The sequence below is a fragment of the Boleophthalmus pectinirostris genome, unplaced genomic scaffold (assembly GCF_026225935.1).
Source record: "Boleophthalmus pectinirostris isolate CB_2022bp ecotype Guang Dong unplaced genomic scaffold, ASM2622593v1 HiC_scaffold_1, whole genome shotgun sequence".
Classification (NCBI taxonomy): domain Eukaryota; kingdom Metazoa; phylum Chordata; class Actinopteri; order Gobiiformes; family Gobiidae; genus Boleophthalmus; species Boleophthalmus pectinirostris.
In genome coordinates this window covers 12,677,627-12,704,015 of record NW_026570970.1, presented here as the reverse complement: position 1 = coordinate 12,704,015, position 26,389 = coordinate 12,677,627, and the positions used below count along the sequence as shown (strand labels likewise).

At 38.3% G+C, this 26,389-nt stretch overlaps 1 protein-coding gene across 1 annotated transcript in view; it reads left to right on the top strand.

Annotated features, from left to right (window-relative positions):
• Positions 1-26,389, top strand: part of tanc1b (tetratricopeptide repeat, ankyrin repeat and coiled-coil containing 1b) — a 289,556-nt gene that overhangs the window by 196,972 nt on the left and 66,195 nt on the right. The window contains exons 8-10 of the mRNA XM_055151328.1: positions 20,445-20,567; positions 22,124-22,405; positions 24,014-24,168. Coding sequence (XP_055007303.1) covers positions 20,445-20,567; positions 22,124-22,405; positions 24,014-24,168 — 560 coding nt within the window. The remainder of the gene's footprint in view (positions 1-20,444; positions 20,568-22,123; positions 22,406-24,013; positions 24,169-26,389) is intronic.

Below are 26,389 nucleotides of genomic sequence, written 5' to 3'. Positions count from 1 at the left end.
AGGACTGAACCAGGACTAAACCAGGACTAAACCAGGTTTAAACCAGGTCTAAACCAGGTCTAAACCAGGTCTAAAACAGGTCTAAAACAGTCTCAGTCCCTGTCTCAGTCCTGGTCTCGGACCCGGTCTCGGTCTCGGTCCCGGTCTTGGTCCCAGTCTAAGACCAGGACTGAAACCGGACTAGTCTGATCCTAGTCTCACTCCTGATCACCTGACAGTCTACGCGGGTGCACCTCCAGGCCAGTCCCGACACCCAGTCCTGGTTCAGTCCTGGTTCAGTCCTGGCTTAGACCTGGTTTAGACCTGGTTTAGTCCCGTTAAAGTCCTGTATTCGGCACATTTTAAGTCACTGAACTGGAAACGGCAATTATCCATTTTTTCATTTTGGTTTTGGAGACAAATAATGAAGAAAATTGTCGTTTTTTTCGTTTCACTGCAATCCTAAGACCAACAATGCACCTCCTGATTATTGGACAGTAAAATACTTGATAATTAGATGAGGACAGTACACAACAGATGTATTCTGACCTCAACAGCTGCTTATTAGGGATGAAATGAGACACAATTTCCACCAGACAAAACACGAAACTGAATTCTTAAGAATGAACCAAGAAAAGATTTTGACACCGCTTATAACGCATTTCACATTTTTACATACATTCATTGTGCAATCCATGTCAAAATTTTGATTAAATCTGGATTTTATTTCATGTTTTTGCCATTTGCCATTGGAATTACAACTTTTTTGTCTCACAATCACAAGATAATTTTCCTCAAGTGTGATTAATCTTAGTAATTTTATCTTGGAAGATCTTGTTCCATCTCTAATTCTTACACAATGCATCTGCACTGGGGAGAGACTCATTTTGGTCAAACTCATGGGAAAAGAATCTAGTACATGACCTTTAAAACTATAACCATCCATACGCACATTCACATTGAAACCCTATAGACTGTGGTGTGCGTGTGGGTGCCGCGGTGAGCTGATGTCATAGATATGCGGCGCTGCCCTGGGGGGACCTGCAGAATTCACACCTCGCCGTACTGAGCCCGGGGCGCGACATCAGGGCCAGGGTCACATGACTTCATTCAGGCCACGCTCCACAGCGCACAGCAGTACACATGTGAAGAGAAGGAAATACTGTTCTTTTTATTGTGTGTACAGGCTTTTTGTTTGTTGTCCAGAGAGGATTTATGGTTGTGTAGAAACTGTCAGAATAGGAGCATGATAGATAGAACACTGAGTTTCATATAGTGTTCCTTGAGGGATTGTCAGGAGTACTAGTATTTCATAAAGTTAATTCATATAATGTTTGGCTATTTTGGAGATGTCTGAGTAGACGTCTCAACCATAAAAGACAAAATTGACCAATACTGCAAAATACCTGGTGCCTCGTACAATGTAATGGACATGATTTATAATTTTTTGCTCAAATTGATGTCATTTGGTGATGTTTTTGTGTATGGTCTGCTGCAGCATCTTTTCAGCAACAAAAACGTGCTTAAAGACAATGTAGTAGTTGTAGTAGTAGTAGTAATAGTAGTAGTAGGATGACACGCAGGGGATGCTCTAATTATCCATTTGCGTTGCTTGTTTAATTTTCAACTTTGTGTTAAATCGATTAAATTGTGAAGTGTGCAAGATGACTGTTGCTATATTGGGATATATACAAAAATACACTGAATTAGTAGTAGCAGTACTATTAGTAATAGCAATAGAAGTAGTAGTAGCTGTTGTGATGGTAGTAGCTGGAGTAGTTTTTTAAAATTTTATGATGAGTATTTATGTTTTGATTTGTTTGTATTGTGATTTTAATGTATTTCTTATTCTGTAAAGCACTTTGAATTACTTTGTGTACGGATTGTGCTATAAAAATAAACTTGCCGTGTTGTAGTAGTTGTAGGTTTAGTACTGTATTTTACAGACTATAAGGTGGATTATAAGGCGCAATATCAGTAATGTTGAATTCTCTCGTCTATTTTCATACATAAAGTGCACTGGATTATAAGATGCAAACGGACGACACTTGAGACTGATCCCTTAGCCCAGGCATCCACGATCCAGATCACAGATCATGGTGTGATTTGCCCCACGTTGCCTCCCTGTCTTGGTGAATGTGGATGGATCATTTAACTTTGTCTTTCTTTTAATATCCTACAAGGAGGACTCAAATATACATTGAATAATAATGTGTTTAATGCAGCTTTGCGCACATTTGTTTATGTTTTATAAAAATGAAACTTAAAATCACATGGCTAATTTGCATGAACTATAAGCGCTGAAAAAAACAGCTCACTCCTTGTGGCTGATGCGGTCTGCTTCTGTTGGACTTACTCTGTGAGGCTCCTGACTATGATAGCCGTAATGCTCCGACAGTCCATCAAGTGGTGGCTTCATAGCTTACCAAAGTCATACTAAAACATTTTGACAGATTTTTGAGCACCGTGTACCACATTAAATCAGTTCGAGGTCAGTAAACACAACCAGAATTAATACATAAGGTGCACCGGATTATAAAGCACACTGTCGAATTTTGAGAAAATTAAAGGATTTTAAGTGTGCCTTATAGTCCGAAAAATACAGTAGTTGTAGTAATAGTTGTAATAGTTGTAGTATTAGTAGTAGTAATTTGATATTGAATTGCACTACAATACTAACCCCAGTCACTGTACATAGCCAATTGAGACTGAAATGCCATCTAACATTAAAAAAAACCCTGACAAATCTCTATGCAACTGGTTTGACTGCGAGCTACAGAAAGCGCTACTGTCCCATTGTCAAAATATTCAAACTTCCATACTGAAATGTAGCTTAATTCTTCCCTGGAACTAAACCCGAGCATGTCACGCTCAGATAAGACTTGTTGAAATTGTGATGGATATGCGTTTCCCAGCTGTAGCGCTCGCCATACGCCACTCCAGATTCCCCCCACTATCATCGCACAGTACGTTGTAACTCCACCTGACAGCTGAAGTGGTCTCACAAAGCACTGGTTTTCTGTTTTCTGTCTTCACCGCTTAAACCCAATCAACAGGTGCGTCGCTGGGCCCCTAGAATGCCAGTTATGTGTGTAGGAGGAATGTCCAGCCCTGAAGTGTCATTTGCGCCGGCCTGGTAAACACGCTCTCTCCTGGGGACCGGCAGGCGCTGTGGGACCCCCGTCATGGAGCTTTGAAGCGGGGCATGTGTCAGAGCATGTTATGTTACACACATGTGAGGAGTACAGCTGTGAGTGTGGACAAACATCTACACAACGGGCTATAGGGCTGTGAGACTTACGGATACACTGTGGGTTTCAATAAGGAAGGTGTGTTTTATGTGTTAAGAGAAATGGACTACCTAATCCTTTAAGTCTCACAATATAAATTATTTAAGTTGTAGCAAATTGTGTATACATAAGATTTACATAAGTACATCTACTACATAAGAAGTGTTTTACATAAGAGCCCTTGAATTGTTCTGTTATTTGGCAGTGGCTCTGGTATGTGTAAGGTTGGCAGCTCTGAGCACTGAAAACTGTTGTTGTGTCCTCAGGCAAGACACTGGACACTTCCAAGACACTGTGGTTTGTGGTGGTGATTGTAGAGAAGCAGTCGTTGTTACTTTCCATGATATGTTAGACTGTATAATAATAATCGTGAAAGTAGAAAGAGAGCTGGGGTTAATGGCTCAAGCTCACTGGAGCATTTTTCTGCTTTTAATTCTTCAGTATGGACTAGCGCCTCCTGCTGGATGACGGCAGTTCTGACTAATCAGTGCTGTAGCAGGTAGAGCGGAGCGAGGCTAAATCTTACAAAACCTTTAGGTACATTGAGGATTTACATAGTGCATCTGCTGATTTGATTTCTTTCCAGCAACCAGGTCAGGAATCGGAATACACTAGACCATTTGCAAGAATCCCGGAAGTGCGAGTCCGGGCACCAGCCAATCAGTAAAGAGCCATAAATTCTGTGTTGGCAACTATTCCCGAGATCGAGGATTTAAAGCTGAAACAAAGAGAATTTAATTTTATCAAGGGGAAAGAGGTCATTGCCCTTCTTCCTATGGGATTTGGGAAAAGCTTTACATACAAAAGAATGAGAACTTCGCACATCAATTACTAGAGATAGGTGTGTCGGAGAAGAGGGAGCAGCCCAAGAACATAGAGAAAAATCCCGCACACCGTCTTACTTGCAAATTGTGAGATTTATTAGGGCAAACCGTGCAACGTTTCGGCACTAGGCCTTCGTCAGGCAAACACCTTTAAAGCTTTACATACGTCACTACCAAATAGCAGCGATTGGCTAAATAAAAAATACCCGCCCACTGTGGAGCCAACAAATTCTAATGCTGCGAGGTCAGACGGTTTCAATGAAATGAAACCTCCTAATGAATCAGACTAGTGAAAACAGAGAAGAGTCCTTTCTCATGTGACCTACGTGAATGCTGTAGGTCCCTGTCAGCCGAGCACGGGGAGTTTGATTTCATAAAAAATACATTGTGATCTATGGGAGAATTCTTTGTGGAACGGAGCTGTAGTTGGTTTGTAGTGGCCAAGGTAATCGAGCTCGGACAGAGGGGGGCGTGCCTTATCCGGGGCAGATTATAGATCCATGATAATAATATGCGGCCTTGCCCTGTCCTCTGTGCACAGGACTCCTCTACAGACTCTGAACTCTCTGTACTGTACACTGAGCAGCACAAAAACTCCTGTTAGAAACCTGAGGACTGAACTGTGCCACTGCAATGCAGTCCTCTAACCTCCAACTCACTCCACTGAAACGCACACTGAGTTTAGAATTTTTAAATTGTCAACAATTTTTTCCACTTTAGTCATGTTGTTTTTACAGATGCAATGATTTGTAGTCTGTACACTATGTACATCTTACGTATACAGTATTCCTATTAAAATTCTTTTGAGCTTTAAACCATGTTAGAACGTTATTGCCTCCTCTGCCAAATCTCCAAAGCTCAAAATGCTCTGTTCCACTTTGTGATGTCATGTAATGTAGTTTTAAAGTTAACAGCTACATTTTATCTTTAGTACAGTAGAGAATAGAGATTCCAGGGCTGAAATCATCCAAGTGTTTCTAGTGAAGGTGGATGGAGTTAAAAACAAAACAAAACAGAAAAGCACTTCCTGTTACTACCACATCACAAGGTTCAATAAACCTTTTTCACAACGGTCCTAAGTGCCATGATGTAGGTAAACATCACTTGCGTTAATGCTTTTCTATGATAAAATGTCTGTGGAAATGTCTCGTCTATTTTCCACCAGCTTCATAAATCTGCCCCATCACCAAATCTTCATCCAACAAGATCGACAAAGAACTGTCCTTGAAGAATTTATCCACAACTATCAAGGTAAGAAAGATGAAAACTTAAAGGCGAACAACGACGAGCATTAGTGAACTACTCCTGAGCAAAACTAACATTATGATCATGAATAAAACATAAGTAACTTGTGAACTCAGATTGATTCTACAATTAAAATAAAAAATAGTTTTCATGATGTCGATATTGGCATAGACAGAGAGATTTGTAATGTAATCTGTGAACATCTTTACCTTTAAGCTTTCGTCTTTCTTACATTGATAGTTGTGGATAAATTCTTCATGGACAGAATATGTTCTATGTCGACCTTGCTGGATGAAGATTTATGAAACTGGTGGAAAATACGCAAGACATTTCCACAGATATTTTGCCACAGAAAACCATTAACGTTAGTGACATTTACCCTACATACATCCGGTCGTTGTGAAAAAGGTCTATAGAGTGTTTTCTGTTTGAGGGAAGTGCACAGCTTAAATATGCAGGATCTGGGCGTTAAACATGTGAGAAAATAGTATAATATGAGGCCGTTTCAGTTCTATATAACAAAATGTTTTCCTTTTTATTCACTTGTACGTTATTTGCTTGTTCTGCACATTGCGTTCTTTCCAAATGCAGTTTCTATTTGTTGTACCCCCTTTTGTAATCAATCTTGAACCGAGTGGGAAATCCAACATATAGGAATTGAAAATAGCTTTGCCGGTTTAAAATTTTCTGCCTGTAAAAAGTTGTATCCATCCAATTAAACTTGTGCGCTTTTTAGAAAGGATGTTGTAATGAAGTCTCTCCGGGGGCATCAAAGCAAATCCCCCAGTACACTTTCTTTCGCTGCCGGTCGCTGATAATTCTGTTTGAACCAATTAGGCTTTAAACTTCATCGACTTGTTTTCACACCCAATCGGACCAAGTCTACCTCGATCACAAGGGGAGGGGAATCACGCAAACGCCAATGCTTTTAGATTTACGAAGTAATAGTAGTATTAATATTGGTAGTAATAGCAATTGTAGTAGCAATAGCTGTAGTAGTAATTGTAGTAGCGATAGTTATAGTCCGTGTATTAACAGTAGTAGTAATAGTTACAGTCATAGTAGTAGTAATAGTGGTTGTAATAGTTAAAGTAGTAGTAGTAATAGTTGTATTTGTAGTAGTAATAGTGGTTGTAATAGTTAAAGTAGTAGTAGTAATAGTTGTATTTGTAGTAGTAATAGTGGTTGTAATAGTCATAGTAGTAGCAGTAGTATAGTCTTAGTAGTAATAGTTATAGTAGCAATAGTAGTAGTAATAGTTATATTTGTAGTAATAATAGTGTGTGGAATAGTTATAGTAGCAATAGTAGTAGTAATAGCTGTGTTTTTAGTAGTAATAGTGGTTGTAATAGTCGTAGTAGTAACACTAGTCTTAGTAGTAATAGTTATAGTAGCAATAATTGTAGTAATAGTATTAATAGTATTAGTTATATTTGTTGTAGCAAAAGTGGTCATAATAGTTATAGTAATAATAGTAGTAGTAATAGTTATATTTGTAGTAGTAATAGTAGTTGTATTAGTTATAGTAGTAATAGTAGTAGGCTAATAGTAATATGCCTAGTAGTAGTAGTAATAGTAGTAGTAATAGTTGTAGTAGTAGTTATAATCATAGTGGTAGTAGTAGTTGTAATAGTTGTAGTATTAGTACTAATAGTAGAAGTAATAGTAATAGTTGCAGTTGTAATAGTAGTAGCAATAGTAGAGTCTTATTAGTAATAGTTATTGTAGTAATAGTAGTAGTGATAGTAGTAGTAATTCTTATTTTTTTAGTAGTAATACAGTAATAGTTATATTCATAGTAGTAAAAGTGGTTGTAATAGTTATAGTAGTAATAGTAGTAGTGATAGTAGTAGTAATAGTTATAGTCATAGTAGTAATAGTAGTAGTGATAGTGGTTGTAATAGTTATAGTAGTAATAGTAGTAGTGATAGTAGTAGTAATAGTTATAGTCATAGTAGTAATAGTGGTTATAATAGTTATAGTAGTAATAGTGGTTGTAATAGTTATAATTGTATTAGTACTACTAGTTATAGTAGTAATAGTAGCAGTAGTATAGTCTTAGTAGTAATAGTTATAGTCCTAGTAGTTGTAATAGTTGTAGTAGCAATAGTAGTAGTAATAGTTATATTTGTAGTAGTAACAGTTGTTCTAATATTTATAGTAGTAATATTAGTAGTTATAGTTATATTCATAGTAGTAATAGTAGTCACGATTGTAGATGTAATAGTTATTGTTTTAGTAGTAGTGATAGTACTAGTAGTAGTGACAGCAATAGTTCTCGTAGCTCTGGCGCTTCTAAAATTGTAATACAATGGAAATGTTTTCTCAGCACAAAGATAAACATTGGATATTAAATTGAAGGCTTGCGTTACCATGCCGACCTCAGTCACAGTAGATAGCCGCTTGTAACTGGAATGGCATCTGGTGTCTAAACCTGCCAAATCACCATGAAACCGGTTAACTGGGAGCAACACAAAGAGCAGCTATCACAGACTGTGAATTAAAACTTCGATATTGACATTCTTATACGGTCTGGGATACAAATGATGATATAATAGTAACAATATCATAGTTTATTCATATTTAACGGTACTAAAAACATACCTGGAATTGTGTTTTGTTTCATTCATTCATGTTTGAGTAATCCTTTATTACTAGTCTCTCTATATTTCCAAAACTCAAAATGCACTGTTCCAACTTGTGATGTCATAAAATGGTAGTTTTCAAGTTGGCATTTACTTTTTACCTTTTGTTTAGTAGACATTGGCAATTTCTTCTTTTTTCTTTTTTATTATTTTTTTTTTTACAACTTTATTTATCAACATTTTCAGTTTAGATCAAACACTACAAAAAACCCCCCCAAAAAACTGAAAAATTATCCCAGCGATTCTAGTCAAGGTGTAGGTTTATTATCACATGACATCACAAGGTGGAACAGAGTGTCTTCTGTTTGTGTGTTTGTGTGTTAAACATGTGTGAATGAAACAAAACACAACTCCAAGTCTGTTTGTTATGAGGAAACATTATAACATAAATCACAATGTAGCGTAACACAGTGGTCCCCAACCTTTTTTGCGCCACGGGCCGGTTTTATATCCAACAAGATTTCGTGGACCAGCGTATGGGAGGAGGCGCGGTGCGTGGTGCTTAAGTCCTGGTCTAAATCCTGTTTCAGTCCTGTTTTTAGACCTGTTTTTAGACCTGGTTTAGACTCCTGGTTAAGACCTGGTTTAGACCTGGTTTAGTTCTGATTTAGACCTGGTTTAGACCTGGTTTAGTTCTGGTTTAGACCTGGTTTAGACCTGCTTTAGACCTCGTTTAGACCTGGTGTAGTCCTGGCTTAGACCTGGTTAAGTCCTGGTTTAGACCTGCTTTAGAATCCGGGTTTAGTTCTGGTTAGATCTGGTTAAGTCCTGGTTTAGACCTGGTTTAGACCTAGTTTAGACTCCTGGTTTAGACCTGGTTTAGACCTGGTTTAGACCTGGTTTAGACCTGGTTTAGACCTGGTTTAGACCTGGTTTAGACCTGGTTTAGACCTGGTTTAGACCTGGTTTAGATTTTAGGGTTTAGACCTGGTTTAGAGTTTCCTGGTTTAGACCTGGTTTAGACCTGGTTTAGACCTGGTTAGACCTGGTTTAGTTTAGACCTGGTTTAGTTTAGACCTGGTTTAGACCTGGTTTAGACCTGGTTTAGACCTGGTTTAGACCTGGTTAGACCTGGTTTAGTTCCTGGTTTAGACCTGGTTTAGACCTGGTTTAGTTCTGGTTTAGACCTGGTTTAGACCTGGTTTAGTTCTGGTTTAGACCTGGTTTAGACCTGGTTAACACACAAATCCTGCATATTTAGGCTTCCACCTTGTGATGTCACGTGGTAGGATACGAGAAGTGCTCCACTGTGTTTTTAAACTCCATAAACCTTCACTAGACTCATTGTGCGATATACTGAGAGCTCTTATAAGATTTGCTTCTGATTCTACAAATTGAAATAAAACCTGGAGCTACATCGGGCCAGCTCTGCCTCAATCGCAGGAGGGATAATGCAAACACAAGTGCATTTTTTTTATTTATTTTGTTTTCCTCCGTGGAAAATTCACTCTGACATCTGTTAAAAGGTCCATTTCGGAGAGGAGTCGGCACATCTCGGACTCAGCGGGGAGCGAGGAGGAAAGTCAGAACACAGATCAATCCGGCGCGTTTTGGAGTAGCGCTCGGCAGTTCTCTTTACACATACGAGCAGAACTAACAGAAAGACGGATGAGAAAGGAGGATGACACGCGTCCAATCTCACAGGGCCAGTGCTGTGAACCTGATCCCCCGTGGAGTTGGCGAGGATGGACTGACACCAACAGTTCTATAATGTCACTAGAAGAGATAGACTGTGTTTTATAGAGATGTTAGACGACTCGCTCCTGGGAATTAACCACAGCAGTGATTTTAGGATTCTGGTATTACAAGTTTTTCTTCTTATCGTTTTGTAGCTAGACAGTTTTTGGGTTTGTGACAATGGTTTTTGATAGTTTTTAGAATCAAATATAGTTAAGAATTATGCAAGTGGATTAAAAATAGATTACGATTAGAGATGTTAGACGACGAGCTCCTGGGAATTAATTACAGCAGCGATTTAAGGATTCTGGTTACGCAAGTTTTTCTCCTTTTTAAATATGTGACGATGGTTTCTGATAAAAAAAATATAGATTTGAATGTTAGAGGTGGATTAAAAATAGATTACAATTAAATTTTTATGGTCTTATTGACTACAGCAGTGATTTTAGGATTCTGGCATCACACGTTTTTTTTGCATTATTCTTTTGTAGCCAGACAGTTTATACATATGTGACAATAATTTCTAATAGTTTTTAGAAGTAAATATAGTTTTGAGTTACACAGGTAGATTCAAAACAATACAGTTTTATGTGTAAAAACTATCATATTTTTCAGACTGTAAGTGATGGATTAGTCCTGGTTTATTCCTGGTTTAGTCCTGGTTTAGTCCTGGTTTAGTCCTGGTTTAGACCTGCTTCAGACCTGCTTTAGTCCTGGTTTAGTCCTGGTTTAGACTACTGGTTTAGTTCTGGTTTAGACCTGGTTTAGACCTGGTTAAGTCCTGGTTTAGACTTGGTTAAGACCTGGTTTAGTCCTGCTTTAGACCTGCTTTAGACCTGCTTTAGTCCTGGTTTAGATCTGCTTTAGACCTGGTTTAGACCTTGCATAAGTTGCTCCAGAGTCACACCAGTCAAAAAATGCATAATGAAGAAGAAAAAAACATATATAAGTCACACTTTTGGGGGGAAATTTATTATATAAAATCAGAGACCAGGAACCGACATTTCATCATGAAAGGCAAGTTGTAGTAGCAATAGAACAGAGAACAACAGACTGTTAACGTCACATATGAACAGTTGATAACTGTTGATAACTGAACTTCTGATAAATATAGCATAAACAACAGAACAGATTTACCAAACTCGCCATCTCACTCCAAATCACTAAATCCATTGAAATCTTCATCCTCAAATCCAGTCCACTTTATTTCTATAGCACATTTCACAAACAGTTTCTAAAGTAACAACAACAATAAGATAATAAAATAAATAATTAAATAATGCTAGTCTTAAAATAATAAAACCTGTACAATAAAATAAAAACAAAATCATAGAATAGAAATAAATAAACCAATAAATAAATTAAATAAATAAAACCAATAAAAACACATAAAAATAAATAAAAGACACAGAGGACCACACAACTCACACGGTGTTTAAAGCCAGAGAATTAAAGTGGGTCTGAAGACGAGACTTAAAACTCTCCACAGTGTGTGCTGTTCGAACGTGGAGGGACAGAGTGTTCCAGAGCTTAGGGCCGACCACAGAGAAGACCCTGTCCCCCCTGGTTTTAAGTCCCATCTTAGGCACCACAAGCTGGAGCTGGCCCTCGGACCTCAGAGCGCGCATGGGGGTATAAGGTGTCACTTCTCGGCAACTCCGTGACCTCCGGAGGTAAACAGAGCGCTGCTTCCTCTTCCGAGTAGCTGTCGTCAGACTCTGCATCTGTTAGAATTTCAAATTATTCTGGCCTTTCTAAATCCCGACAGGATGTTTTCAGTTGTCTTTATGTTTGCTTAAATTTTAAATTGTCAGTATTACAGAAGTAATGGTGCGATCGACTGACATGATACAGACAGGACAGTGGCTCTTGCTCTTTCTTCTGCAGTCGGCATGCGCAGTAGATCACAGTGACAGTGGTAGAGGAGTACACAAGCCTTGAGCGCCCTCTCAAGGATGTCAGTGTGAAAATTTTAATATGTAAGTCGCACTGGAGTATAAATTGCAGGACCACTGAAACCATGAAAAAAGTGCAATTTATAGTCCGAAAATTACCGTAATTGTATGGCAAATTCAGAAGGATATCTCTGTATTTCTTATCAAACCACAATCAAACCAAAGGAGCTCATTGGTCATCTATCGTTTTGAATAAAATCACATTTCTCTCACCTCAGATTAACAGAGTTTAGACTTTAGACTTTGCTCATTGATTCTGCAGTGTTGTTCAGTCCCCAACGATATTTTTTTGTCCTTTCTTTTTTCCTCGTAAACGGACATATTTGTGTTGATACAGATGTCAATCTGTCATTCACGCCCATTTGAACTTGAGACTCACATCTTGAGACTCACTCTCTTTGAAGTGTGTATTCTGGATCCCAGGCAAAAAAAAAAGAATAAGTCTTTCAATATTATTTTTCTTGAACATAAACAACAATTTGTGTCACAGCTCATTTAACACAAAAAATAGTCAAATTTATTCCTCTGAATTCTGAGTGCTACTTGAACATTAATCTCACTGAATTCCTACTTTTTTGCTCCGTGCATATGGCAGACGTGGACAATGGCGGCTTCCATGGTAACAGGTCTTTGTGGGCACTTACCTGTGGAACATCTTTCGGGCCATTGTTGATCAGTGAAAAGAAAGTGAAGATGGAAAAGTTTTCATGTTATTTTTGTGAAAAGTAAAAGTTAGAACTCCTCCTCCTCTCTATATTATTTAACCCGTTGCTTGCATTTCTATCTCTACTTGCTGTTTCTGGCCACATACAGTCCAAAGACACATGGGTGATGGTTTGAGCTGAACGATTTTAAGATAAGATATTGCGATTTCGATTTCATCCGTGATTTTTGTGAAATTAAGTTTCAGTGCAAACATCACAGAAACTTACATCATACCAGAGTCCTGCACCGATGATTTGACGCTGGACCGTAAAGCCCAACAATAAGGGCTGTGATTGGTCCTCTCTACCACCGCTCTACATACATTTCCTGTACTACGCTTTCCTTTCTTTCAATATACACTGAGTAATAATGTGTTTAATCCAGCATTGCGCACATTTGTTTATATTTTACAGAAACAAAAAGACTGCATACCTAATTTGCATAAAATAAGCGCTCAAAAAACAACTCACTCCTTGTGCGCTGATGCGGTTCAGCTTCTGTCGGACTAAAGGACATGACTCAGTGGATTATATGTGTTCTTTCTGTGATAGAGGATGTGCTGATGATGGTGAGTTTGTTCTGTGCTTCTATCGAGTTGGAGATGGTTCATGTTAAACTTTTCAGAGATTATACGTCTGCAGGTCGTACACATAGACTGAATATATGAATGGACATATATTCTAGCCTCTTAGCCTTTTTGGCAGTGAATTATGTTGCGGCGCATTCACCTACATCATTGTATCAGCTTATCAGCGTTTTCAGGCGTCCACACGGTGCTGGACACTGTATCCGCAACAAAAACGACCCAAATACGTACTAGTCTGGACAGGGCCTTAGACGCTTCTAAAATCATGGTGTCTGAGATCGCAATTTTCGGTCCAAAACGATAAATTGTTCAGCCCTAGTGATGGTGATTTATTTATTTATTTAATTTGTTCAATGTTTTACCAGACAAGTCAATTGTGATGAAGGGGCTGATGGCGCAGATTGGCAGATCTCTCTTTCAACTACCCCAGGGCAGCTGTGGGCAACTTGAATAATTGTTATTATTCTTAGGGCTTCACAATAGTGGAAAATATTGCAAAATGACTCTTAAATACTGAGATTGTGATACTTTTAATACACTTTTTACTCAATAATTTAATTTATATGTTAAAAAAAAAGTGCACGTTATGTTACTTTTTGATTGGGGGTCTGACATCTGCTTGTTTCCTTGGATATGTCACTGCCTGGAATATTCCACAGTGTGACATTAAACATGTGCTTTTAAAGCTCAAAAATACCAGGCGTTCAGGGAGTTGCTTTTACACAGATTTTACCTGTAACTTGTCCCGGTTTGATCTCCATGAAGGTTCAAAGCCATACATACGTTTTTTGGTTAAATATAAGATTTCAACCTTTCAAAACTGTCACTTTTCACTCCAAAGGTTATTGAGGATAACAACGACAAAAGGCCAAAAGTGAGCAGGCCTGGGAGTCAAGTCTGTCTGATAAGAAGGCTTTGTTTGGACTGCTGGAGCTCTGTACCGCTACCTATTGTTGTGCTTTCAAAGGTTAGATATACCCAAGGAAAAGAACGAATATTTTCATCGGAATATGGCTCGCCGAATGCTTCAAACAAGGCAGACTTCAAGGTATTATGGGCAGGTTTCATCAGCAAGGAACTCTGAGCATTACAAAAGACGGGAATGCCGAGAGCTGCTGCAAAATGGCACAAAATGTCATTATCTACGGCAAGAGAAGAGAGACATTATCAAGTGTCATCACCATTCTGGAAGTTTGGTTTGAACATTTAGTGAAGACATGACAAAAGAGTATCCATTATTGCTTTAAGTACAAAATTTGGCTTTTGGGGCTTTCAGGTACAGCATGGAAAATTGTCAGTCTTAAGTTCAGATGTCAAATTATTGTGATGGCAGATTCAAAACAGAGTAATAGGTCATAAACGGGTCATATCCTGTTTTCTAGGAGCAAATTATTAGTTTAAAAAATATTGTGCAGGTTTTTGTGCAATACAAAACAAAAAACAAAAAACATTTACCCCCAAATTTGATGTTTTGATGTACGTTTTGTATTACCAAAAAGATATATTTTGTTTTATCTATGTACTTTTTCAGCTATGTGCAAATATGTATGTAAAAATAGAATGTTTTTCTATAGCAGTACTTCCAATTTTACTAGTCAGGCTGGCGCCACCTAGTGCCTCCACTCAATTTCATTTCTCTCCAGCGACTAGGTCAGGAATCAGAGTACACTAGAAGATTTCTAAGAATCCCAGAAGTTGTAGACCGGTCAGTCAGCGAAGAACTGTGAAGTCAGACTTAAGCTCCTGACTGGGTCCCTTTTGTGGTACAGCACAACAGTAAACAAAGTGGTCGAGATGGCTGTAGATGAAGCCATACATTCTGTGTTGGCAATGATTCTCGAGATCGAGGATTTAAAGCTGGAACGAAGAGAATGTTTGGAGAATATTACCAAGGGGAAAGACTTTATCGCCCTTCTTCCTACGTGATTTGGCACATTACGTACATACACAACCAAATAGCAGCGATTGGTTAAATAAAAGTACCTGCCTACTGTCAAGTGAACGAATCCTAATGCTGCGAGATCAGACAGTTTCCATGAAGTGAAACCAGCTGATGAATCAGGCTGTACTTTTACTCCATCCTTCAAAAATAATACAAATATTGTATTTACAAATCAGATTGTTTTGTAACTTTAGAAATGTTGACTGGCAGTCTAAAATTATCATTTGAATCTCAATCTTTTTAGCTGGAAAAATTTTTAAATAAATAAGGAAAAATGTAATATCTAATAGATGAACAATGTCAGATAATCAGGAAACTTACAAAACCGTGTGTGGTTTGTTTTGGTTTTGCAGTAGATTCACAATCTACAATTCACAAGTTTTCAGTGCTTTTCAATCCCTTGTTATACTGCATAACCCTTTAATGCACCAGTTTCTGTCATATTTCCAGAGACAGTTCTAACTAAGATATCATTTATTGGATTTACAGGAGAGCAAATGATAGTCTGGTCTGTCTGCCTTTTACACCAACAAACTAACAATACTATATCATGGAAGTGCGTATATTGTTCCATCTCTTTTCTGTAGACACTATATGATGTAGTGACAGTTTAAAACCCTTTCTTGCATTCATTTCTGGTTTCCTGTTGATGTGGACGATGCCCTGACAGCCTGGGCACTGGAGAGGGCTTTGGAGAGGGCACAGGCTGCTGCTGCTGCTGCTGCTCACTGGGTTCACTGGGGCAGAGAGAACACACTGTGCCCTCCGCGAGTTCACCCATTCTCCAGAGACTCACCCAGCCCCAGGCTCTGTGCACCCTGCCCGCATGCCTGCCTGGGTCCTTCTGATGTATATTTCATTTGGGAATTCACAAAAGACACAGGGTTTTGGGTCAGTGAAGGCTATGTGAGTGAGTAGTGCTTATAGTTGTTGTTGTAGTTATTATACAGAAGTATGATTTTAAAACTAAGAAAAATAAAAGAATCAAAATTAGTATTACTGCTACTACTACTACTATTACTACTACTACTACTACTATTGCTACTACAACTACTACTTCAAATAGATGTTCCAATCCCTGCTGCTTTGATTAGATATGTATTATAATACCAACTACTGTACTACTACTTCTACAAGAACTACTACTGCAGTTACTACTACTGCTTCAAGTACTACAACTACCACTACCAGTACCGTTTTACTACTACACTACTAGCACTACTACGACTACTGCTACTACGACTACTGCTGCTGCTACTACTACTACTACTACTACTACGACCACTACTTTCACTGCTACTACTGCTACTACTACTACTGCTACCATTGCTACCACTACTACTACTACCACAACTACTACCACTACTATCACTACTTCTACTACTACTACTACTATCACTACTACTACTACTACCACTACTACTACTACTACTACTACTACTACTACTACTACTACTACTACTACTACTACTACTACTACTACTACTACTACTACTACTACTACTACTACTATTTCTTGATGACCACTTTTATTACTTATATTTAATCTACTGCACATAGTTCCATGGCTTTTTTGTTTTTCATTTACATTTTTTACAGTTTCATAACTAGTTTGAAACAAGCTAAATAATATTGGTTCTTGTAAATCGCTTAGTCAGTCACACAATTAGTTAAAACTCTCAAGAATTTCAGTTTCAGTTAATAGAAATGATTTTAAGTTATTCGCGAGTTTTAACTTTTAACTGCAGCAACATTTCTCAGAAGTTTAAATAAAAGTGAGAGTATTAAAAATGAATATTCCCGCTCATCATGACTCACTGACTCTGAGCTAGGTCTTTTAGCGTAGCCTAGCTCGCCCTACTTTGCTCCTCTGCGTCTGTAACTGCACCAATACATCCACCTTGCTCTCATTAAACCATGACAGGCTTGGTTCAGTTTTATTGGAAAATGAATCAGCGTCGTCAGTCAGATCCTGTTCTGTCAGCAGCGAGCTAATTACTAGGAAATTCCACAGAGAAAGTTCCCTCAAAGTGCAAAGAGGAAGAGGAGGAGAAGGAGGAAGAGGAGGAAGAGGAGCCCAGTGACAGCTCCGTGAGGCCATCATCGGAGAGGAGAGAGAGGGTTAAATTGGTCCACCCAGGGCCAGAGAGCACACATCACCATGACGACCATATCGAACACAGAAAGACCGGCCGCTCTAATGCTAGTCTTTATTATATTACAAGAGCACTTCTCATACTTTAAGGACTAAAAGCCTTCTGCCATCTCGCTTTTTAGATAGAAGACGTTTGTTTATTTCAGATTCACTATTTTTTTACTCCTTACCAGAAGCGTCACCGAAATCAATGTGTGCACTAAAACGAAATGCATAGTAGCAGACCGGGTTAAAGAATGGACGCGAATATTCAACTCTATTCAAACAGATAAATTAAAACTACACAATGTAATGTGCTTGTCTCCGTGGAGATGGTGTTTCTTTGCCTGGAATGTTCCACAGTATGCTACTAGACTTATTTATCGCCATAGAGACAGCTGTTGTGGCACATACCAGGCAAATAAAAAAATGTATCCATAAGTACTTCTCCGTGTGGATCAATTGTTTCTAAATCTCATGTATTAAAGGTGCACTATGTAACTTTTCTGCTGGTGGAGCTGTCAATACTAGGGCCCCGATCGATATATCGGTTGGTCGATATTACCGGGCACTTGGAGACTGTAGTGGACCAAACAGAAAGGCAAAGACAAAGTATAAAAATAAGTTTAAATTTACTAAAGTCAAAAAAAGATATAATTTAACAAAGGCTCAGATTAGATAATTACAACAAAAAAGCCGGACCCAACTGACAAAACTAACAAACAAAACTAACCCCCAACCAGACAAAGGAACAGGGGTGTTTAAATACTTGAGGACCAACTAAAGCTAAACACAAGAGGGAGGAATTACACTAAATAATTAACAAAACTACTAACTTAATCAAAGTAACAAAAAGGCAAATGATTATAATAAACAAACTAACTAAATAGTGCTCCCTCCCCCCCTTGTTGAGTCATGATGGTCTCTCCCGAAGGTCCTCCGTACAGTGCTCAAAAAAACCCAAAAGGGACTACTATAAGTAAATCAGACTTATATTAATTAAAATGTGTGCACTCAAATTAGAATATAAGTCTAAATAAAGGAATTAAATTATGTGTAATGTAATTAACTTAATGTAAATGAAATTAAATTATACTGGCACTAGAGTAGTGGCAGAAGTATCCACCACAGAGACATATCTGCCAAAATTTTGCCGATATGGGCCAATAGTCAACGTGGGCATGTTATACCTCGTTATAAAGATTACATTCTCTATATGATGTCAATTTAATCCAATTTACAGACAGATAAAAGTCCTAATATGTGGCACCGCATCAATATTTATCTGCGGAGTGATTTGTCTGTGTACGTGACGCCGTACTGCCCCTGAACGCACCCCAAGAATCGCGTCACTCACTTGCGCTTGTTTACAAGATCCATATGCGCAACACTGAGGCGATACTCTAAATGCGCTTGTGTCTGATCCACGATACTGACTATAAATAAAACTTCAGTGAACTTCAGCACAGCTTAGGCCAGAAACTGAAGTATTGTTGTTGTTATCAAACTTATTTGTGGAGACTTGTGTCTGAGAGGTGCCTGTGAGCAGTGAGTGTTGCAAATATGTTCGGTTTTGAAGCTACTTTTGCTTCTTTCTCATTGGTTAGTGCTTAGATACTGTAAGATACCACACGTAAACAGCCTGTTTTCTTACATTGACCTACTGTGAACTGACTATAGTGGCTGTACATACATTACTGGACCCACACTGATATGTAAATGAGCTGTGAATAGAGGTGTGAATGATCGGCATTTACGCATATAATTAATTACCGCTAAAGGCTGATAGCATTAGTTTACTGCCTAGAATTTCATGCAAAAATGCGATTAGGCTGACCTACTGTCTTTAAATATGACATTAAAGAAGCAGAGCAACAACAAATGTAGCATAAACAAACCCAATTTAAATCCAGTAGAGCCAGACCTATATTTTTTTTACAATCAATTGAAGATTTACAGTGAATTTTTACATCACTAAATATATCAGCTTTTACATTGGCTTTGGCAACTCCAACTCCCATTTTATCGGTGTCATATCGGCCACAAAAAAATCCATATCACTTGGACCCTAGTCAATACTGGTCCCCATGGTTATGTTATTGCTTTGCCAGGAATGTTCCTTTGTATGGCTTTTTAAAAATTTTATTGCATAAAATACTATGAAGGACATGGGATCTTACTGAGAGTGGGGCTTGTTATTGTCACCTTCTTGTTTATATAATGGTATGTACTGTAGATAATTTTAATGCCAAACTATGGAACATGCAAGCAAATAACATCTCCATGGACACAAGTAGCTGAAGGACCCTTAAGCAGAAAAGTTGCATGATGCATCTTGACTAAATCAGTCCCCAAGTGTAGGTTTAGCAGTGTTTTCCGTCACCGTTTAAAGTGGTAAACATCTCCAAAAATCGTCATATTTACCAAATGTGTAGCACTGTATTTTTTATTTCCCTTATGGTATCTCTTGCATTTTTCATGTGCATTTCTTTACCAATTAGCTGTCCTCTTCCCCACACACCTCTGGGGACTCTGCAGTGTAAACCAGTCAGCTCAAATCCGCCCCATCTGAGCCACTGTTTCTGTCAGCTCTTTGGCCCATTACTGTCTACCTGCTCCCCATGCCCAGAGCAAACTGCAGCTGTCTCCAGTTTTCACTCTCACTTTGCTTGACAAGTCAATGTGTCACTAAACTCCACTGCGCTGGGACATGGACCCAGAGGAAGAGGTGGATGTAGGGGTGAAAGGTTTTGGAAAAGCACCTGAGTGCGATTTTTCAGACAAGTATTGTGGATTTATGTTTATTTTAATAGTTGGATTCTGTTTACAGTTCAGGTTTTAAATTTATCAAGAAGCATTAAAGGTCCTATATTATGTAAAAAACTGACTCTTGTGAGTTTTAAGCCATGTTAGAATGTGATTACCTCCTCGAAAACAGACCTGGAGTTGTGTTTTCTTTCATTCATTTGTGAGTAATTGTGCATTATTAGGCCGTTTTCATCTCCAAAGCTCAAAATGCTCTGTTTCAACTTGTGATGTCATGTAGTGGTAGTTTTATGGCTGACTTTTACCTTTTTTCAGTAGAAATAGGCAATTCCAGGGCTGAAATCATCTAGTGAAGGTGCATGAACTTTAAAAACACAGTGGAGCACTTCCTGTATAAAAGCTAAAAGCCTAAATATGCAGGATTTCTGTGTTAAACATGTGTGAAATGAAGCAAAACACAACTGAAGACTGAAATATGAACTGACAAACTAATACGAGAATCACATGTATTTCAGAACATATTTGTAGAGGTCTAAAATGCAAGGTTAGCAGCGTTTTTTATAGTAAAACTGAATATTTGGTTGTTTGCAAGGACTTACATAATTAAAGCCTTTGTGATTATTCAAACTGCAATTTCAGTCACCATTAATCTTGCAGCCCTAGTTTGACACATTTGTTTTTTGTTTCTTTTTACAGCCACCAGTTCCACAAAGTTGGAGGACCTGAGCTTTCTGGATGAGCAGCGGAACACCCCCCTCCGCACCTCCATCCGCCTCCCCTGGCACAACACAGGGGGCCGGCCACCCCAGGACTCCAAAGGTAAAACAAGCATCAAATGTATCTGTGCATTATGGCGTTGTCAGCAGGTATAGGCTACTTTGACAGTGCTGAAATCTGCAAGCATTCCAAGTAAAGCAATAACGTCTCCATGGAGAAAAGCTGAAAAAATACTTACTGCAACTTTAAATTGGCTATATATGATTTTTTTCTGTGTACGTGTGCAAAATTTGTTTTACCTGCGTACAAATATATCGTATAAGCAGCACTTCATGTAAAAATGACACTACTGTGTACTAGGGATGCTCCAATCCATCTTTTTCAGTTCAGTACTATAACTTAAAGAATCTGCTGACAGATACAGAAAACAGCTTAAACAAAAAAATAAAATGAGACAAAACTGATTCAAATCTGTTCTGTAGCTGTAACTGCTAGGGGTGTAATGGTACATATATTCGTGCTGAACCGTTTCAGTACAGGACTTTTGCTTCGGGACATTCGGTTCGATGCAGGGCTGTGCACGAGTGAATTTGCGCAGTTTGTGTGTGTTTACATTCCGCCACTAAATGTGCAGCTACACGAAAGGTTCGGCTTTTTAATATTCACAAGGGAACTCATCTGTGGTTGGGGTGGCAGTGTTTTCCACAGCGCTTTATAGTTAAGACGGTCACCTTGACTACATCCCTCCGAACCACCTGAATCCTCATAAAACTATGGTCATTGCACCCTGGTGCCCTGGTCTTCATTCTCGCCTTTTGCCAACACGGAATCTTTGTCTCTGCCCCCTTGTAACTGCAGCAGATCTGCACTTACTGCAGACAATGTGGGCAAGTTGTTTTTCTGGTTAAAAATATGAAGACTGAGTAAAACTTCCTCCTGGAACTGTTAGTGCTGTGCTTTACTTTTTGAAAAGTTTTGTTTACTGTTTACAAGGAATTTATTTTCTATAATATTTCATATATTTTTTGCTTATTTGAGAATATTTTCTTTAACTTATTAGTATTATCAAACAGCACTTTGCACTTATTTTATTTTCCTGGTTGTTTAATGTTAAAACAAATTGTTGGTTTAATAAACACAGAAATAAACAACTAGGAAATGGTTTTGCATTTTGTTCCCATACTGTACCGAAAATGAACCAAACCATGACCTCAAAACCGAGGTACATACTGAATTGTGATTTTTGTGTACCATTACATCCCTAGTAACTACACTACAATAACTTTGGGTAAATAAAAGTAACACGAGACTTTCTGGGCCAACTACGACCAGTAAAAAGTCTTATTACACCAATTTATTTGTCCATCTAGAATATCAGCTGTCAGTCTTGCTATCTGACACCAGTATTATGATCCCTATGTGATATCAGCATCTAATCGTAAAGTGTTTTATCCTCTAATAATCTGGAAGTGCACTGTTAACATACTAATTGTTATTATCATTACTGTGATGGGAAAACTTCAATGTGAGGAATTCATATGGTGAGTGGGGAATAACTTTGGACCTCTTCAAATTGTGGTGTTTTTCACATTTTGAAGACAGTAAAAATCAGATACACTGAATTTAATTTCACATCTTTTCTCTGTTTGCTCCTCTAGGTCGATTTGCCCCGTACAAACCGGCGGACATCATGCTCAAACCTCTGTTATTCGAGGTGCCCAGTATCACCACAGATTCGGTGTTCGTGGGGCGGGATTGGCTGTTCCAGAAGCTGGAGGACGTCCTTAAAGCGGGCGAATCGGAGGAGGCGCACGGAGCGGTCATCGTGGGCAGTGTGGGCTACGGAAAAACAGCCATCATCTCCAGGCTGGTGGCGCTCAGCTGTCATGGCGGACGCATGAGGCAGATCGCGTCCAACAGCCCCAGCGCATCGCCAAAAGGTAAGACATTGGTGTTTTGATTGATTATTGATTACTGCAAAATTTAAGGAAACATATTATGGTTGAAAGAGGCCTAACCTATTTTTTATTCTTGTAGTTTAGCAAAATTAATTGTGCAGATATATTGTAAAAGCAGCTCTTAGAGTAGAAATGAGATTGCGCTGTGCTGTCTACATTTGATTATAAAGCGTCAAATCGTCCTGAAAACAAGGAAGTATGATGTTTGCATGATAGTTGTTGACTGCAAACCTCTACGCTGGCTTCTGAAACTTGTGAAAACTGTTTATAAACTCATTGCGGTGTTAAAATGCCAGGAATGCGTTTGGAAATGAGGCATAACTTTGGGCTGTTGCAAGCCTATTTAAAATTAACTTGTTCTGTTTTTTTATGTTTTAAGACTGAAAAAATCATGTCCAATGCTTAAATGGTACAGCTTAAACATTTTTAGACCTCTTTGTTTGGTATTTTGAATATAATTTGAAATGAGATGATAACAGTGCTCCTTTTCTTCATCTGCGCTTTCTGTTTGGCGCCGCGTTTTGAGTAAACAATTTCGAAAACACAAATTAGCAGCGTGGCTAATAATGCCAACATGATGCCAACTGGTAAATGCTTTGCAGAGGAGGGAAAGCTCAGTAATTCGTCCAGGTAGAATCCATGGCAAAAGGAGAAAATCAATTTGTTAACTGGGCAAAAGTTTATTTAACTTTTATTTAAACTTTTGTCCAGTTGACAAATTGAATTTTTCCTTTTGCCAAGCCCAGTAACGTTCAGTTTTTGTAAAATGAATTGTGTTCAGGCCTTAAAAACACAGAGAAACATTTCAGTAATCTCACAGAACTTTATAAAACAATTCAACAAAAAAGTAAAATATAAAAACTCACCAGATATATTTTTTTCGCAAACCCTACAGTCTAAAGCATTGTTTCCCAAAGACTGTGGGTCGCAAGAGATTTTTTTTGGGGGGGTCTTCTTGTTATGATCTGCATGTCGATCTGCAATATACAGCTCTGACACTGATCTGCGTGTTGCGCTCTCCTCCTGCACCCAGGACTGGAACACGCTACAAAAAAACATTCACAGGCCCACCTATCTCATTAGAAATGTTGAAATGTTAAGCATGTTTTGTATAATTTCTTACCTTTTTGTAATTATTTTATTGACTATTTTGTTCCAATATTGTTGGTTCAATTGAATGTCGAAAAGAAAAAGAAATGGGCTACATTTAATGTGCAAATAAGCGATTTATGGATGCTTTTATTGCTGGTTCAGTTACTGTTTTTCATTGTTTAAAACTTCAGTAATACTAACTGTTCAGAGAGACATGATCACTCAGTCAACAATAAAATATCCTCATTCAATAATGCTCAAATCCACCTTTATTTTGTGATTTATGTATAATGTCTTTTGACTTGGGTCGTAAAGGTTTGTGACTATTAAAATATGGGTCCCCAGAAAAAAAGTTTGGGAAACACTGATCTAAAGTTCAGAAAAGTCCATGTATCCAATATTTCCACATTAAGATATGGTTAGCATCAACAAGTGACTACCCTAACGTGGAATTCAGTTGGCTTGTTAAACATAATGACTTGCGTGTGGTTTTGTTAGGTGGCCCGGGACAGAGCACAGAACTGCCCCTGAGCCAGCCCCCCCAGCCCACCCCACCCTCCAGTGCCTCCAACACCCTGAAGACCAACAGCTGCCCCGGGACCCCAGAGATCCAGAGACGCAGGGAGGAGGCTGTCCGACGCCTGGCTACGAAGGTACAGAATCAATCCTCAACACCTAATTCTCCATCATTCTGGTTTTCAAACACATTTTATCCAACACAGTATTTTAAAGACTGTTTTTGGTAGTTAAAAACAGTTCATGGTCTGATTCAGATGAAATTAGAGCCAATTTTCTGTATTTATTTCAATGGTGCTTTTGAAGCTATTTTGCCGGTTCCTGTACAGTTCAAGGGCACTTTTAGTTTGTAGCATGATGTCTGTGTACTTTTTATTGCAAAAAGCTTAGTTTAAAAGTAAGAGTTGAAGATAGCTGAAGATTGTTTGCACAGATTAACATAAAATCATTAACTCTTTTACTAATTAAAACCTTTATTTTCGAAACAACCTTTACAAAGTGCTTTACAGTGCCAAAATTACACACACACCCCTCCTCATGATAAAACACAAAACACATTTAATTCAGTAAATACAATAAAACAGTCAAACAATTACCAAAATGCTACAGGATATGATCACCCAAATGCTTGCCTGAATAAAAATGTTCTTAAGCTGGTTTTAAAGGTGCTAAAAGTTTAACATTTTTGAGGCTCAAGGGGCAGTGAGTTCCAAAGATATGGGTCACAAACCGAAAAGGTCCTGTCCCCTCTGGTAGTCAGGTTGGTCCTAGGCACCACAAGAAGGAATTGTTGGTAGTTTAGTTAGATGAGATGATCGTCTGATTTAGTGTACATTGTGGTTTCATTCTTTACCTGCTTTATCACTCCAGAGTATAAGTCGCACCAGCCAAAAAATGTGTAATGAAGAAGAAAAAAAACATGTAAGTTGCACTGGACTATAAGTTGCACTTTTTGGGGGAAATGTATTGTATAAAATCAGTGACCAGGAACCGACATTTCATCTTGAAAGGCAAGTTACAGTAAAAACAACAGAACAACAGGCTGTTAACGTCACATATGAACAGTTCTTCAGATAACTAGAGCATAAACAACAGAACAGAACAAGTTTACCAAACTCTCCATCTCACTCCAAATCATTAAATCCATTGACTTCTTCATCCTCAGTGTCACTTCTGAGCAACTCCACAATCTCCGGAGGTAAACAGAGCGCCGTGTCCTCTTCTATGTAGCTGTCGTCAGACTCAACATCAGTTCCAGCTAGAATTATTCTGGCCTTTCTGAATTCCGACAGGATGGTTTCGGTTGTCACTGAATCACTTAAAAATCACTTAAAATTTTCAATGGTACAGAAGTAATGTTGCGATCGACTGACATGATACAGACAGGACAGAGGCTCTTTCTGCAGGAGACATGCGCAGTAGAGTGAAGTGACAGTGATACAGAAGTAATATAATAATAGTAGACACTGACACACAATCCTAGAGCCTCTCGCGGCTGTCAGTGTGAAAATTTTAATATATAAGTTGCGCCAGAGTATAAGTCGCAGGACCACCCAAAATACGGTATACTGTATTGTATTAGCACCTTTTGAGATCAAAATAAGTCTGCTGCATCCTATCTACATCAAAGCATTAATTGTCTGGAATCAGGAAGTGCACATTAGCATGCTAGATGACGTTAGCTTTATTCAGCCAAACTCCACTCTGCTCTCTGAGAGTTGTGAATAGCGCTTATAAACTCATTACAGTGTCTAATTAGGAGGCTTGGAATGCATAAATTAAGTGAGGAGTACCTTTGGATCAAACTTTTTAAAATGAACCAGTTCTGTTTTTTTTTTTTCACATTTTTAATACAGTAAAAATCAGGTGAAGTACAGATTTTTAAAAGTCAAACGTTTCTTATATGGGTCTTTAATTGCAGCTGCTCTCCACACGAGTAATACATTAGCTGAATTTAAAACTTTTTCATATGCTGTAGAAGCCATAGTACACCCTCACTCGTCTGATTTATGTTTTAGATCTGTTTAAAGGTTATTTGCAGTCCATTTTGCATTCATTTTGCTGCTATCTGAGCTGTGAGCCCCGGATCAGTGTAGAGGAACTGCCGAGGTTATTAAGCACAGTCCTATCTGCGGTCTGTATTAAAACTTTCATATCTCCGGCTTGTTTGATCTGGTCTGCCGGGTTTAGGTAGAGGCTTAAAAGAGGAGCCGAGTTTTGATTCTAACAAAGCAAAAAATCACAGATGAAAATGTTTGATGTGTTATAAATATATGTGGCTTACAAGTTGTAGAGAGAAACTAATATTGTCAGAAGCAGTGTTACGATGCTAAAATTTCAAACTCGATTTCAATACTA